Consider the following 15106-nt stretch of genomic DNA (forward strand, 5'->3'; position numbering starts at 1 on the left):
TTGGTATTTATGAATGTTGGTCGCTTAGAAATAATGGCCTTCATAATCTCTTATTCAGTCAGAAGGGAATGTATGAATAAATTCAGACTAGAATTATCATAACACTTTCGAAAGTTCTATTTTAGACCCGTCATTCCTCTGTGTCATCATCTTTAGTGATATTGCAGAAAATGATCAGGTAAGTACTTTTTAAAATTAAAATAACCAACTATTTTTTTAAAATCATGGTCAACTTTTACACGGTAGATCTTGAAAACGATAATTTTTGGTTACTTATTTGCAAATAAAACCGATAATTTGAGTTCTAAAGGACAAATCCAATGACCCACATAGATTAAATTGTTAATACATATTTATATCAGTAAGTCGGTTTTATTGAGGTCGTGTACATGCTGTTCAAATAAGAGATGTGTGTGTTGGTATAAAGACTTCGATTGTGTCTGTTATTGGAGGAATATGCCTTTACAGTAATACTAGTCACATGGTTATTGACATTAACGACAAAATGGCAGCCCCTTTTAACACGACCGGCCGCCCCTTTGACACCGCGTACGGATAACGGCACATCAAGGTAATGTGGCACTTTAAGGAATTGTAATACGTGTTATTATGCAACGAAATGCAGTCTGATGTCTACTGACTGTACACAATCCTTTCGGAACTGTCGCCGCTTTATAAGCGCTTTATATACCTCTCCTAACGTTGATAACCTAAAACGGTTTAGTACACAAAGTGACCCAGTTCCAAAATACCAAACCGATCCACGTATATACGTTTTAGCGTTGTTGCCTTTACCGAAATAATCACGAGCACGACAGATGTCATTATTACGGACGTGGTCTGGTGACTCCGGTCGGATATTTTTGATTCGTTTTCAAGGGACGCGGTGGAAATAAAAAAATAATGATATATTTTTGTGATTTATTTCTGCTCCAGAAGACAGATACCGTTATAACTATCAGACTTGGTTATTGTTTTGTCACTAGAAATCAGCTGTTGGTTATTTTTTTGTTCATAGTAAAATGTTCGGATGCTTTCTCTTATATCAAATCGCTTCCTAAAATTTTGTTGTTTAATAATTATTTCGTGTTTTTTTAAATCTCTTTGATGGACGTCCAGTTCTTTACTGTTGCGATTATTTTTTTGGAATTGTAATTTGCATGACCCTGATTTCAACAAGATACACAAGGTCTCTGAACCGGTACTTTAATCACAGGACCCATCGTTACTCGCTTCGAGTTTTTAAATAGCGTAAGTCTACAACGACACTCAAAATTGAGCTTTGTTTATTAATACCGACCCTAAGTTCAGACGAGAAACCTAGTCTGACGTCTGGTAGATTTATAAACCCAATGTAATAAAATTTTATGGACAGACTTAATGCTCTAAGGATTTGGCGAATATAATTATTTAATTAATGATTATTATTGTTTCTAACTAATAGTCAACGAAGTTTCCTTTTACGCAATTTCAACAGCTGCAAAAATTTTGATTCATGCTTTAATAAATATAAATTCTGTAACGTGTATGTGGCGCTTACGACATAACTTAAGTCTTAACCACGAAATAGTCCGTGCCTTAAGAGTCATACGCCACGTAGCAACATGTGGATTTAATTACAAGTAATTTAGGATTATTTTTGTTCAATAAAAATCAGCGCGATTTCCGCACGTTACCTTTTGTGGTAACGACATCGGTTTTTCCTTTTATCTACTCTAAAAATAGCATAACCGAGATTGGTGTTTGAACCAAACTGTTGTTGTTGCATTTCGAAGTGTTGACGTTTTTTTTATTATCTGTCAGTAACACATACTACTGAAAACATCCAACTTATTTATAGTATTTAACAAAAACGTGAATACATTCTGCATACAATGGCTTCATACGTTAAGGTACTGTTTAGCGGATTCTTAACTATCAATTTTATTAGGAATGTTAACTTGCAACATCTCTAATGTTCTGCAATTATTCGGCATCCCGTATTTAACGCCTTCACAACATTTTTAACAAATTATTTCAACTGAATAAAAATGTTCTTATCGTGTCGACATCAAACCTACACAGTGTCAGCCCAAAACTCCGCTACAAGAGTGGCGTTGTCAACAGCATTCATCAAATCCTCCTGCGTGCAGTTGCTCAGGCACTCAGGGCACGACATCATGTAAAAATGTCACAAGTGTTTTTTTGGTATGAGTGTGACGAAAGCAAAGTCAACGACTTAAGATTTTTTAACCATTTACGGTAGATCTGTTACCATGTCTAGGCATGAATCCATGGCATATGTTTTTCCACATCCAGGCAGTGCTTTCAACTTGTTTTGTTGACTGTACGTTCAGATGTTTGTGGGATAGAAATGCGCAGGTCAGCATATACTCCTTGTTCCTGTGAACATGAGAGCCTATAATACCTGCTACAAAATCAATACAACAGATCATCATCATCATCATTTCAGCCATAGGGCGTCCACTGCTGAACATAAGCCCAATGATTTCCTGACCGGTTAGTAGCGGCCTGCATCCAGTCGGGTACAGTTTAAAAATTAAAAATAATTTTACCAGTAACTAGCATGACTCCTCGTGCCCCTTCCATTTCAACAAAGCTAAAAACGTGATTTGAACCACTGTGGCTTCCTTCGCCAACTTTGTTGTAGTTCAGAGTTCGGAGTACCTACGCAGCCCGCGACAACTTTACAAATTAAAAAGTTGCCAACATTCCACCAAGAGCTGTATTGATGACGTCAATTGTATTTTTTTCCAAGAAATAGGCACTTACGTTGGTTAAACTTAGCTTGTACACAAAATTTATGTACAAGGCACAAGCTAAATATAACCAATGGAAAAACACAAGTTAATAATACGTTTTTGGTCCATCTAAGTAAAAGCATGTGAAATTTCCGATGTAAACTCATTTACTTTTAGGTTTTGTGGTCCTTAGATGGAATTAATTTAGTGGGTAATTAAGCGTCCTTCTTTTAGAATTTTATTAAGTTTGTGGGTGAAGAAGTTTCTCAGGGGTAAGTGTAGGTAGATAATCCCTAAACTTAGATTACGTGCAGTGAAACCGAAAACAGACAGACATGACGAATCTATAAGGGTTCCGTTTTTTGCTACGAAACCCTAAAAAGCTAGTTTTTTTTAAACGGATTAGGTAATGTTATTTTTGTTTCTCGAACGCTGAAATGTAAACGTATAATTGGCATGTTATAAAATAATATTAACCACGTCGCGTGATATTTTCAATTGCTAGTCTGAAATGTTCTTAAGTTCTCCATACAAATGGAGTTCAATGGACATCATACATAATAATGTCGCTATTGTCGAAACGAACTGTAGGTACTTGTCTATATTCTCTATAGACAGCCCCTTGGTTGTTTGATTTAGAAAATCTCGCAACTGCGGTCCTTTTGTTTAGTATGCACTTTGCGTACACCCCATCCATCCGTCTGTTGTTATTGTGCGCTATAGGGGACTGATGCAGCAAAAAATCGACAGGACAGGTAATTTTTTTTATGTTTGCAAAGATTCTGGGGAAAAATAAACTTTATTTACAAGAGCATAACATGTAACTCCATACAATAAACCCCAGCACCAGCTGGGGTTTATAAACTACCAAGTTTCAACGAAAATGCAGACGTAATTGTTCTTCATCATCAAAAGTAGCGAAACACATTAATTGTTAGGCAAACTGTAATTACTGCTAGAAACGAAATCACTCGCGTTTACTGGTTTGCAATAAACGGATAAATCGTTTGTACGGTTAAGTAAAACTAGTCAGTCTTATTATGAAGCCATTTGTTTGGGAATAGTATGTCTTTTTAATGTTGTAAGATCCGCCATCTTCTCTGCCCATTCATATTCACACGGCCACGAAAGAACATTGTCTCACAGTTTTTATTTGCATCCGAGGTCGTTAGAACTTATCGGGGATTTAACATTCATTGACATTAAGATAATAATTTGTCATTATAGCTACATTATAATAAAACGATGAAAATTTCGCAAAGCAAATCTCAACCTTTGTTTGATTACTAGTGCAAACACAAAAATAACTCAACAATATTAGTTTAATTACTAAAATCATTTTCCAAACGAATGCATCATCATTGACATGATTACGTTAATTGCTTTTAAATATTTTCCTCGCCATGAAACTCGTTTGTATTGGACGAAATATTATTACTCAATTACTCTACCAAGCAACACGAAGTTTGTAATCAAATGAAATATGATATCACTTACCCCTACCAAAATAACCTGTGTCGATTATAATTTTACCGTTATTTTGATATCCGTGCACGAATAATTTTCATGCACGAATTTTAATTTCGTGGCTTTTATCGAGATTCGATTACGAGCGCCAGAGATACCATCCATATTAGGGCATGAATATCGGAATCTCGGAATCTCGTAATATCGGAATCTCGGACTGCGAGATCCGATATTTCAATTCCGATATTGAGCGACCCAATATCGTAATATCGGAATCAGGTAAAAGTTTTAATTGAGATTTTAAACAAAGTGTTTAAACTCGCCACAACCTGCCACAAAGCCCAAAGTACATGATTGGCAAAGACCACCTTTTTGTTACACTGCAAATATTTTAATATCTTTACTATTTATGGTTAATTAACTTGTTCTTAATCAATTTTAGCATCTCAACTCCCTTTCAAACATTAATTTTACTGGACTAGTTGGGATTAAGCGCTATCCATCTGTTAAAGAGGACACGTGAGATCATTATTTGGTTTTATAACCATAAAAAAAATTGGTCTTATTTATCCCAGAGGTGAGCCCAAAGTGAGGTCTTTTTTCAAGTCACTTTTATTGCTATATTATTATGTTAATCGTTTATTAAGAAATTAAATGTGTTTTTCTTTAAGGACATTTATTGGGCTTTCAAATAACACCAATATTGTTGGGGCATCATGATTGTGTCAGTAGAAACGAGTTTTCCTGTAAAACGTAGGTGGGCCGATTGCCGCCGTTGCGTTAATTTAACTTGTTCTAAATCAATTTTAGCATCTCAACTCCCTTTCAAACATTAATTTTACTGGACTATGGACCGTCAGTTCTGCGTACTATGTGCCCTGCCCATTGCCACTTCAGCTTGCTAATCCGTCGGGCTATGTCAGCGATCTTAGTTAGTTTACGGAGCTCCTCATTTCTGATTAGATCTCGTAAAGAAACACCAAGCTTTATTCTTCTCCATAGCATGTTGTGCCCTATATTCAAAGGCCACATTTACGAGCCTATATCATCACTGGTAACACACACTAATTGAAGACTTTCGTCTTCGTATTCGACGATTTAGCACTTTCTCGAAATTTTATCTAACTACCTAGCTGATCGTTTATCCGAGATAGACATACTTACTTGTCAACAATCTCGAGAATCGAGCTCCTAACCGAAACTGGGTAAGGAGTAACATGGACATTCGACATAAGATTCGTTTTTTCCATATTCACCCGAAGGCCTACCTGTTGGGAAACTCGATTAAGGTCTTCGAGCATTGTGTTAAGGTCTTTCAACGGTTCTGCCTTAGTACGCAAAACAGACGGACGATGAGGCAGCAAGGTTCTGAAGTGGAGGCCACGTACCTACCGAAAAGCGCAGCGTAGGACACATAACCACAAGGTGGACCGACGACATAAAGGTAGCAGGAAGGCGCTGGATGCAGGCCGCCACCAACCGGTCATTGTGAAAATCAGCATCGGAGCCTGTGTTCAGCAGTGGACGTCCTATGGCTGACATGATGATGATGATGGCTCGTGGTTTTGTTAGTTGTACATCGATAATCAAAAAGGAACAAATTACAAGCATATTCAAGTTTTTTACCACTCTACAATGTTTGTAACACGTGATTTGAATGACTCTAAAATTCGTTCTGCCAACATAAAACAGGGTAATATAATGAAGGAGTAAAAGTTTGTTTGATACCTGTGATTTTGCTAGTCCATATAGGCTCATTATCGGTAACCATTCATTATCAGGTGATCCGTCTGCTCGTTTGCCTCTTGTCACATAAAAAACCAAATGCAATGGATACCCATAACGTAAAAATGGTTTTAAAATACTTCAATTTTATGAAGTGCTGTTTTGTACCAAATTAAAAATTTTGATTAAAATCATTATTTTATTGTAAACAATCCAGAATTCTTACGAATATAACCAAATATTTAATTTTATAGCACACGAACTCAATTCCGATATTAATATCGGAATTCCGATATTGTGATCTAATATCGGAATCCAATATCGGAATTGAAAACCTTCCGATATTACATGCCCTAATCCATATCTTCATTCCAAAACTGCTTAATCTTTGTATTTGAGTAGAAATACAAATTCTTACATTAGTTTTAACCGTAATACGTCCACTGTTGGATAAAAGCCAAGAATTTCCATAACGGCAGATCCTGCGCTGCCCGCATCCAGGTGCTTCCTGCGAAATACAAATTGTACGCATCAATGACCAGTAGCAAAATCACATGACAATGTATGCGGGAGTAATTGAGCATGAATGTGACTTAAAACATGTCTCTGATGAGACCTTAGTCTTTCCCTGACCTCGCGCGAACTAGCATGGTTAAACAAGAGGCATATCAAATGAAGACACTTATCTTGTGTGGTATAATAGCCACTATTGAATTTTGTCCATATACCTAATCAACATGAAATCTGCCACTCCTTGCGCAGACATAGACCCTTTTTATGTTCAGTTGCTTCCACTTGACAGAATACTACGACGTGCTCCGTGTCGGTAACAAGTGTCTACGTTTGCGCAGCCCCTAAAACAATGGGCGTTTATTCCCCCTTCACTAAACCCTCTCCCTTCCACAGGACTATTGACCCGAAGCCGTGCAACCCTCGCACGCTTCAGAAGCCGAAGCGCGGCGGCGGCTACCCCAAGGTCTTCCTTGGCGGTCTGCCGTCTAACATCACGGAGACCGATCTTAGGGTCTTCTTCGGCCGCTACGGCAAGGTCATGGAGGTCGTCATCATGTACGATCAGGAGAAGAAGAAGTCCAGGGGTGTGTATTAAGAACTTGTTTATTATACTTTTTTTTAGCAGCACAAAGCAGGTATTTGACTGCAGTTGCATGATGATGAGATGCAGTTTAGGATGGTGAATAGCTGCCCTGTAAATGCCTGTTCACTCTCGCCTGAAAGTTATATGAAAACATCTAGAAAGAATGGGAGAGGCTCGTGCGGTGGCGCAAGCGTACTTGGGATGACGTAGTGGCCGTTGATCGGTTGGTCGTCCCAGGCACTGCTGGGAAGATTGAAGTCTCTGAGGACCTGCGCCATCTCGAATACAGACTGATGACTGCTCTTATTTTCGAACGCTAATGCCCGTTTTCACCATCAATCCCTAATTTTTAAGTGACCCCTATGAAAACAAAGTTCCTGTTATGTGTTACGATAGCGGTCACTTTAAAATTAGGGATTGATGGTGAAAACGGGCATAAGACTCACTTTGGGTCGCTGCGCTAGCTTAGTTAAATGATAGCTGCTACTACGTTGAAGCCGGATTTATATGTCTGATGTGTTGTATGGTGAAGCTAATGCATCAGACAGAACAGAATCGTTAATATACATTATGATAATCCACATCCAGGCAGTGCCCTCAGTAAACTTACTGTTGGTACGTTCAGATGTTTGTGGGACAGAAAAGGGCAAATAATGATTACACCTCGGTCTTCTAGTGAAAATTGAGGTATAGTTATTTCCTACAAAAATGCTGAGAATCTATCCTGTTTAGAACTCATCAGTAGATACTCATTGCCAAAGAGCACTTGTCTATGGTAATCAACCATATCGCCATCATAATATTTCATATTGTTTGACACGTTAGAGAGAGAGACAAAAATACAACGTTCTGTGGTTTGTTCTAGGTTTCGGCTTCTTGTCGTTCGAAGATGAGATGTCTGTTGAGAGAGTGACACAGGAGCATTTCATCAACCTCAACGGAAAGCAGGTTTGTCTACTTTCATTGTTATTTTAACATAAACAAAATTAATGAATTATAGTTTAGTAAAAATCATAGGTATTCACCGACATAATAAAACTCCAAATATAAAATAAATAAACTCACAAAGTCGCCTCTTACGACACCCGCGGGAAAAGTAGGGGTTGGTGACAAATGTATTCTACTCTGCCGTCACCACACGGCTTGCACACTGTAGCATCTTAAGGCCTATTCAAACCTGAGCGATATTCGCTGCCGCTGTGGGTAGAGGTACATACCACGCGGCTAGAGTACTATTACCGCATACCCACTGGGTTTTCTCTGCCGCAGACGGTAGCGAATACCGCTTAGGTCTGAACAGTATTATTACCGCATACCCACTGGGTTTTCTCTGCCGCAGACGGTAGCGAATACCGCTTAGGCCTGAACAGTATTATTACCGCTTAGGCCTGAACAGTATTATTACCGCATACCCACTGGGTTTTCTCTGCCGCAGACGGTAGCGAATACCGCTTAGGTCTGAATAGGCCTTTATGAAGTTGTAATAGTCGCTATGTCACAATAAAAATGTATATGCTGTTGTCTGTACTCAACTCACAACTATGCAAAGATTCTCAGCACCTCCAAACCTGTCCCCTAGGTGGAGAGGAGATCAAGCGTGCGGAGCCCTGCAACGATTATGATCCACAAACGATTGTATTGTTTAGTTAAAATTTTTAGGCAAAGTAGAGTTGAACACTAGCATCTTGTCATAGGCGTTATTTTGCAACAAAAATGTATGTCTGTACTGAAATCTCAACTCTTCAAATCTTAAGCACCTCCAAACCTGTTCCTTAGGTGGAGATCAAGCGTGCGGAGTCCCGTGAACATTATGATCCGCAAACAATTAATTAAAATTTTAGACAAAGTACAGATGAACACATCTTATGTAGTTGTCATAGGCGTTATTTTTGCAACAGAAATGTATGTGCCCTTCAAACCTGTCCCTTAGGTGGAGATCAAGCGTGCGGAGCCCCGTGACGGCTCCGGCAAGCTCGGCTCCGGATCCGGCGGCATGGGCGGCGGCGGCATGAGCGCGCCCGGCGACGCGCCACAGGCGGGCCAATGGGGCCCCCCGGCCGCGGCCCCCATCAACATGATCCAGGGCCACAACGGCCAAATGGGTGGCCCCCCGATCAACATGCCGATGGCTGGCCCTAACATCATGCAAGGGTAAGTTTTTGGCGAGTTTGTAGGTGTATTGAGTGGGAATTAGCGCCACAGGCGGGTCAATGGGGCCCCCCGGCCGTGGCCCCCATCCACATGATCCAGGGCCACAACGGCCAGATGGGTGGCCCCCCGATCAACATGCCGATGGCTGGCCCTAACATCATGCAAGGGTAAGTTTTTGGCGAGTTTGTTTTTGTATTAGGGAGGAATTAGAGCCTCAGGCGGGCCAGTGGGGCCCCCCGGCCGCGGCCCCCATCAACATGATCCAGGGCCACAACGGTCAAATGGGTGGCCCCCCGATCAACATGCCGATGGCTGGCCCTAACATCATGCAAGGGTAAGTTTTTGGCGAGTTTGTAGGTGTATTAGGCGGAAATTAGCACCGCAAGAGGCAAGTGGGGCCCCATTAGCATGATCCAGGGCCACAACGGCCAGATGGACGGCCCCTCGATCAACATGCCGATGGCTGGCCCTAACATCATGCAAGGGTAAGTTTTTGGCGAGTTTGTGGGTATATTAGATGGGAATTAGCGCCGTAAGCGGGTCAATGGGGCCCCCCGGCCGTGGCCCCCATCAACATGATCCAGGGCCACAACGGCCAGATGGGCGGCCCCCCGATCAACATGCCGATGGCTGGCCCTAAACATCATGCAAGGGTTAGTTTTCGGCGAGTTTGTAGGTGTATTAGGCGGAAATTAGCACCGCAAGCGGGCAAGTGGGGCCCCATTAGCATGATCCAGGCCACAACGGCCAAATGGGCGGCCCCCCGATCAACATGCCGATGGCTGGCCCTAACATCATGCAAGGGTAAGCTAATGGCGAGTTTGTAGGTGTATTGAGTGGGAATTAGCACCGCAAGCGGGCAAGTGGGGCCTCATTAGCATGATCCAGGGCCACAACGGCCAGATGGGCGGCCCCCCCTCAACATGCCGATGGCTGGCCCTAACATCATGCAAGGGTAAGTTTTTGGAGAGTTTGTTGGTGTATTGAGTGGGAATTAGCACCACAAGCGGGCAAGTGGGGCCCCATTAGCATGATCCAGGGCCACAACGGCCAGATGGGCGGCCCCCGATCAACATGCCGATGGCTGGCCCTAACATCATGCAAGGGTAAGTTTTTGGAGAGTTTGTTGGTGTATTGAGTGGGAATTAGCACCACAAGCGGGCAAGTGGGGCCCCATTAGCATGATCCAGGGCCACAACGGCCAGATGGGCGGCCCCCGATCAACATGCCGATGGCTGGCCCTAACATCATGCAAGGGTAAGTTTTTGGCGAGTTTGTAGGTGTATTAGGGGGGAATTAGCGCCACAGGCGGGCCAGTGGGGCCCCATTAGCATGATCCAGGGCCACAACGGCCAGATGGGCGGCCCCCCATCAACATGCCGATGGCTGGCCCTAACATCATGCAGGGGTAAGTTTTTGGAGAGTTTGTAGGTGTATTAGGGGGGAATTAGCGCCACAGGCGGGCCAGTGGGGCCCCATTAGCATGATCCAGGGCCACAACGGCCAGATGGGCGGCCCCCCGATCAACATGCCGATGGCTGGCCCTAACATCATGCAAGGGTAAGTTTTTGACGAGTTAGCGAGTTTTAGGTCCACTAGGGGTGAATTGGCGACGAAACTTCAGACTTTCTAATTACTGAAACAAATATCGAAACTCAAATCGAACCCAAGCAATATCATACAAAGAATACAGTAGTAGTAGACTTTATAGGTACCTAAACAGATTGTTGCCTTTCATAAGTAGCTGCAGTAAAAAAGACTGATTTTTATTAGCTTGGAAACCTAGATTACTTATTTCTTATCTTATGTTATCTTGATTGAAGTCTTGAATATTTATGAAATTATATTTAGAAATTAATCACACTATTTGAATGGAAAATTTGATTAATCAGATAACATGACAAACAAAGTATGAGTATCTTTTATTGCAATTTTATTGAGCACAAAATGACAGACAATCCACATCCAGGCAGTGCCCTCAGCAGACTTACTGTTGGTACGTTCAGATGTTTGTGGGACAGAAAAGGGCAAATACATAAGATCTCTTGTTCACATGGACATTTGAGTTGACCTATTTGCAACACACATTAAGAATACGAGAATTTCTAGAATATCGACCTGCTTGCACACAGCGAAGGACTTGCTTCTTATCAGAAAGTATTGCGGCAAACAATACAGTAATAGGCCTATGTTTGATCATAAAGTCTGTCACCAGTCAGAACCCTGGGCGGATACTTATCCCTTCACTCGTCTGTCTACACACTACAGGGATTCCAAATCCAAAAGATTGTGCCTTTCGTACACATTGAAGTTGTCCCTCAAATAGTGCCTATCACTATTTGAGGTTGGTTCTATACGGACACGTCTCCCGGTCACGCTACTTGAGTCTCATCATCATCATCATCATCATCATTTCAGCCATAGGACGTCCACTGCTGAACATAGGCCTCCCCCAATGACTTCCACATCGCACGGTTGGTAGCGGCCTGCATCCAGCGCCTTCCTGCTACCTTTATCAGGTCGTCGGTCCACCTTGTGGGTGGACGTCCTACGCTGCGTTTTCCGGTACGCGGCCTCCACTCCGGAACCTTTTTGCCCCATCGGGCGTCAGTTCCGCGTACTATGTGCCGTGCCCATTGCCACTTTAGCTTGATAATCCGTCGGGCTATGTCAGCGACTAGTTCGTTTACGGATCTCCTCATTTCTGATTCGATCTCGTAAAGAAACACCGAGCATACCCCTCATAGCACTTTAGTCTCAAACATGATATACTCAACGTCCATTATCCTACAGCTACTAAGGACATGATATACTCAACGTCCATTATCCTACATAAATATAAATAAATAAATAATAAATAAATCTTTGGACAACTTCACACAGCGCCAGCTAGCCCCAAAGTAAGCAACTTAATGCTTGTGTTATGGATGCTAGCTTAACGGATATACTACTTATATACTTTTTTTTTTTTAATACATAAATATTATACATAGTCGCACCCAGACCCGTCACAGAAATTAAAATTCATCATTTCAATTTCTGCCCAGCCGGGAATCGAACCCGGGACCTCTCGGCATAGTAGTCCGTTCTGAACCACTACACCAAACGGCCGACTACAGCTATACAGCTACCAAGGCTCTCCTCATTTCTGATTCGATCTCGTAAAGAAACACCGAGCATACCCCTCATAGCACTTTAGTCTCAAACATGATATACTCAACGTTCATTATCCTACAGCTACCAAGGCTGGGGCACGTCTCCAGGGCAGACGTCGTATGCGGGCTACGGCGCAGCGGGCGCGGGCGCGGGCCCCGGCAACTACCAAGGTTGGGGCGCGCCCCCGGCGCCCCAGGCCCCGCCTCACGCGCCCGCCTGGCCCGCCACCAACAACTACACGCAGCACACGCAGCCGCCGGCCCAGGGATACGGCAGCTACGGTATGTAGACTCTTTGATTAACGTGTAGCCCTAGTACTTTTGCAGGATTACAGTTGGAAAGTGGAGTTAGTTTTCTTTCTTAACTACTCCTCGACGCGCGTGTAGCCCTAGTACTTTTGCAGGATGACAGTTGGAGAGTGGAGTTAGTTTTCTTTATTAACAACTCGACGCGCGTGTAGGCATAGTGTCTTTGCCCCAGAAAAGACCAACGAATAGTTGTTGACTGTGTGCCTTTAGTTACTTTTGCCACCCCTCGACACGCGTGTAGCCCTAGTACTTTTGCAGGATGACAGTTAAGCGTAGTTAGTTTTCTTACCAACTCTTCGATACGCGTGTAGCCCTAGTACTTTTGCAGGATGACAGTTTTAAAGTGGAGTTAGTTTTCTTTCCAACTCTTCGAAATGCGTGCAGGCCTAGTATCTTTGCCCCAGAAAAGACGAACTGTCGACGGTCGCCCGTATTCACAAACATTACTATGAGGTCTCTTAGTGCGCGTGAACGCATAGGGTGACACATGAACCATTCACAGAACTCTATTCAACGCTTTGCGTTCGATTTTCTGATTTACTTAAGCAAGCATCGTTTGTGAATTCGGGCGTATGTGTCTTTAGTTACTTTTGCCACCCCTCGACACGCGTGTAGCCCTAGTACTTTTGCAGGATGATAGTTGTAAAGTGGAGTTAGTTTTCTTACCAACTCTTCGATACGCGTGTAGCCCTAGTACTTTTGCAGGATGACAGTTGGAGAGTAGAGTTAGTTTTCTTACCAACTCCTCGATATGCGTGTAGCCCTAGTACTTTTGCAGGACGACAGTTGTAAAGTGGAGTTAGTTTTCTTATCAACTCCTCGAAATGCGTGCAGGCCTAGTACTATTGCAGGATTACAGTTGTAAAGCGGAGTTAGTTTTCTTACCAACTCTTCGAAATGTGTAGTAGTAGTACTTTTGCAGGATGACAGTTAAGCGTAGTTAGTTTTCTTACCAACTCTTCGATACGCGTGTAGCCCTAGTACTTTTGCAGGATGACAGTTAAGCGTAGTTAGTTTTCTTACCAACTCCTCGATATGCGTGTAGCCCTAGTACTTTTGCAGGACGACAGTTGTAAAGTGGAGTTAGTTTTCTTATCAACTCCTCGAAATGCGTGCAGGCCTAGTACTATTGCAGGATTACAGTTGTAAAGCGGAGTTAGTTTTCTTACCAACTCTTCGAAATGTGTAGTAGTAGTACTTTTGCAGGATGACAGTTAAGCGTAGTTAGTTTTCTTACCAACTCTTCGATACGCGTGTAGCCCTAGTACTTTTGCAGGATGACAGTTTTAAAGTGGAGTTAGTTTTCTTACCAACTCTTCGACACGCGTGTAGCCATACTACTTTTGCAGGATGACAGTTGGAGAGTGGAGTTAGTTTTCTTTCTTAACTACTCCTCGACGCGCGTGTAGGCCTAGTATCTTTACCCCAGAAAAGACGAACGAACAGTTTTTGACTGTGTGTATTTAGTTACTTTTGCCACCCCTCGACACGCGTGTAGCCCTAGTACTTTTGCAGGATGACAATTGGAAAGTGCAGTTAGTTTTCTTACCAATTCTTCGATACGCGTGTAGCCCTAGTACTTTTGCAGGATGACAGTTGTAAAGCGGAGTTAGTTTTCTTACCAACTCCTCGATACGCGTGTAGCCCTAGTACTTTTGCAGGATGACAATTGGAAAGTGCAGTTAGTTTTCTTACCAACTCTTCGACACGCGTGTAGCCATACTACTTTTGCAGGATGACAGTTGGAGAGTGGAGTTAGTTTTCTTTCTTAACTACTCCTCGACGCGCGTGTAGGCCTAGTATCTTTACCCCAGAAAAGACGAACGAACAGTTTTTGACTGTGTGTATTTAGTTACTTTTGCCACCCCTCGACACGCGTGTAGCCCTAGTACTTTTGCAGGATGACAATTGGAAAGTGCAGTTAGTTTTCTTACCAATTCTTCGATACGCGTGTAGCCCTAGTACTTTTGCAGGATGACAGTTGTAAAGCGGAGTTAGTTTTCTTACCAACTCCTCGATACGCGTGTAGCCCTAGTACTTTTGCAGGATGACAATTGGAAAGTGCAGTTAGTTTTCTTACCAATTCTTCGATACGCGTGTAGCCCTAGTACTTTTGCAGGATGACAGTTGGAGAGTAGAGTTAGTTTTCTTACCAACTAATCGACACACGTGTAGCCCTAGTACTTTTGCAGGATTACAGTTGTAAAGTGGAGTTAGTTTTCTTACCAACTCTTCGATACACGTGTAGCCCTAGTACTTTTGCAGGATGACAGTTGTAAAGTGCAGTTAGTTTTCTTACCAACTCTTCGAAATGCGTGTAGGCCTAGTATCTTTGCCCCAGAAAAGACGATGTTCGTTCGTCTTGACTGTGTGCCTTTAGTTATTTTTGCCACCCCTCGACACTCGTGTAGCCCTATAGTACTTTTGCAGGATGACACAGTTGGAGAGTGGAGTTAGTTTTC

The 15106-nt window shown here is 42.4% G+C and overlaps 1 protein-coding gene across 1 annotated transcript in view; it reads left to right on the plus strand.

The window, feature by feature from the left end:
• Positions 1-15106, plus strand: part of LOC135079420 (heterogeneous nuclear ribonucleoprotein 27C) — a 40226-nt gene that overhangs the window by 5013 nt on the left and 20107 nt on the right. The window contains exons 3-6 of the mRNA XM_063974079.1: positions 6840-7030; positions 7895-7977; positions 8960-9180; positions 12418-12617. Coding sequence (XP_063830149.1) covers positions 6840-7030; positions 7895-7977; positions 8960-9180; positions 12418-12617 — 695 coding nt within the window. The remainder of the gene's footprint in view (positions 1-6839; positions 7031-7894; positions 7978-8959; positions 9181-12417; positions 12618-15106) is intronic.

Source organism: Ostrinia nubilalis, chromosome 16 (assembly GCF_963855985.1).
Source record: "Ostrinia nubilalis chromosome 16, ilOstNubi1.1, whole genome shotgun sequence".
Taxonomy (NCBI): Eukaryota; Metazoa; Arthropoda; class Insecta; order Lepidoptera; family Crambidae; genus Ostrinia; species Ostrinia nubilalis.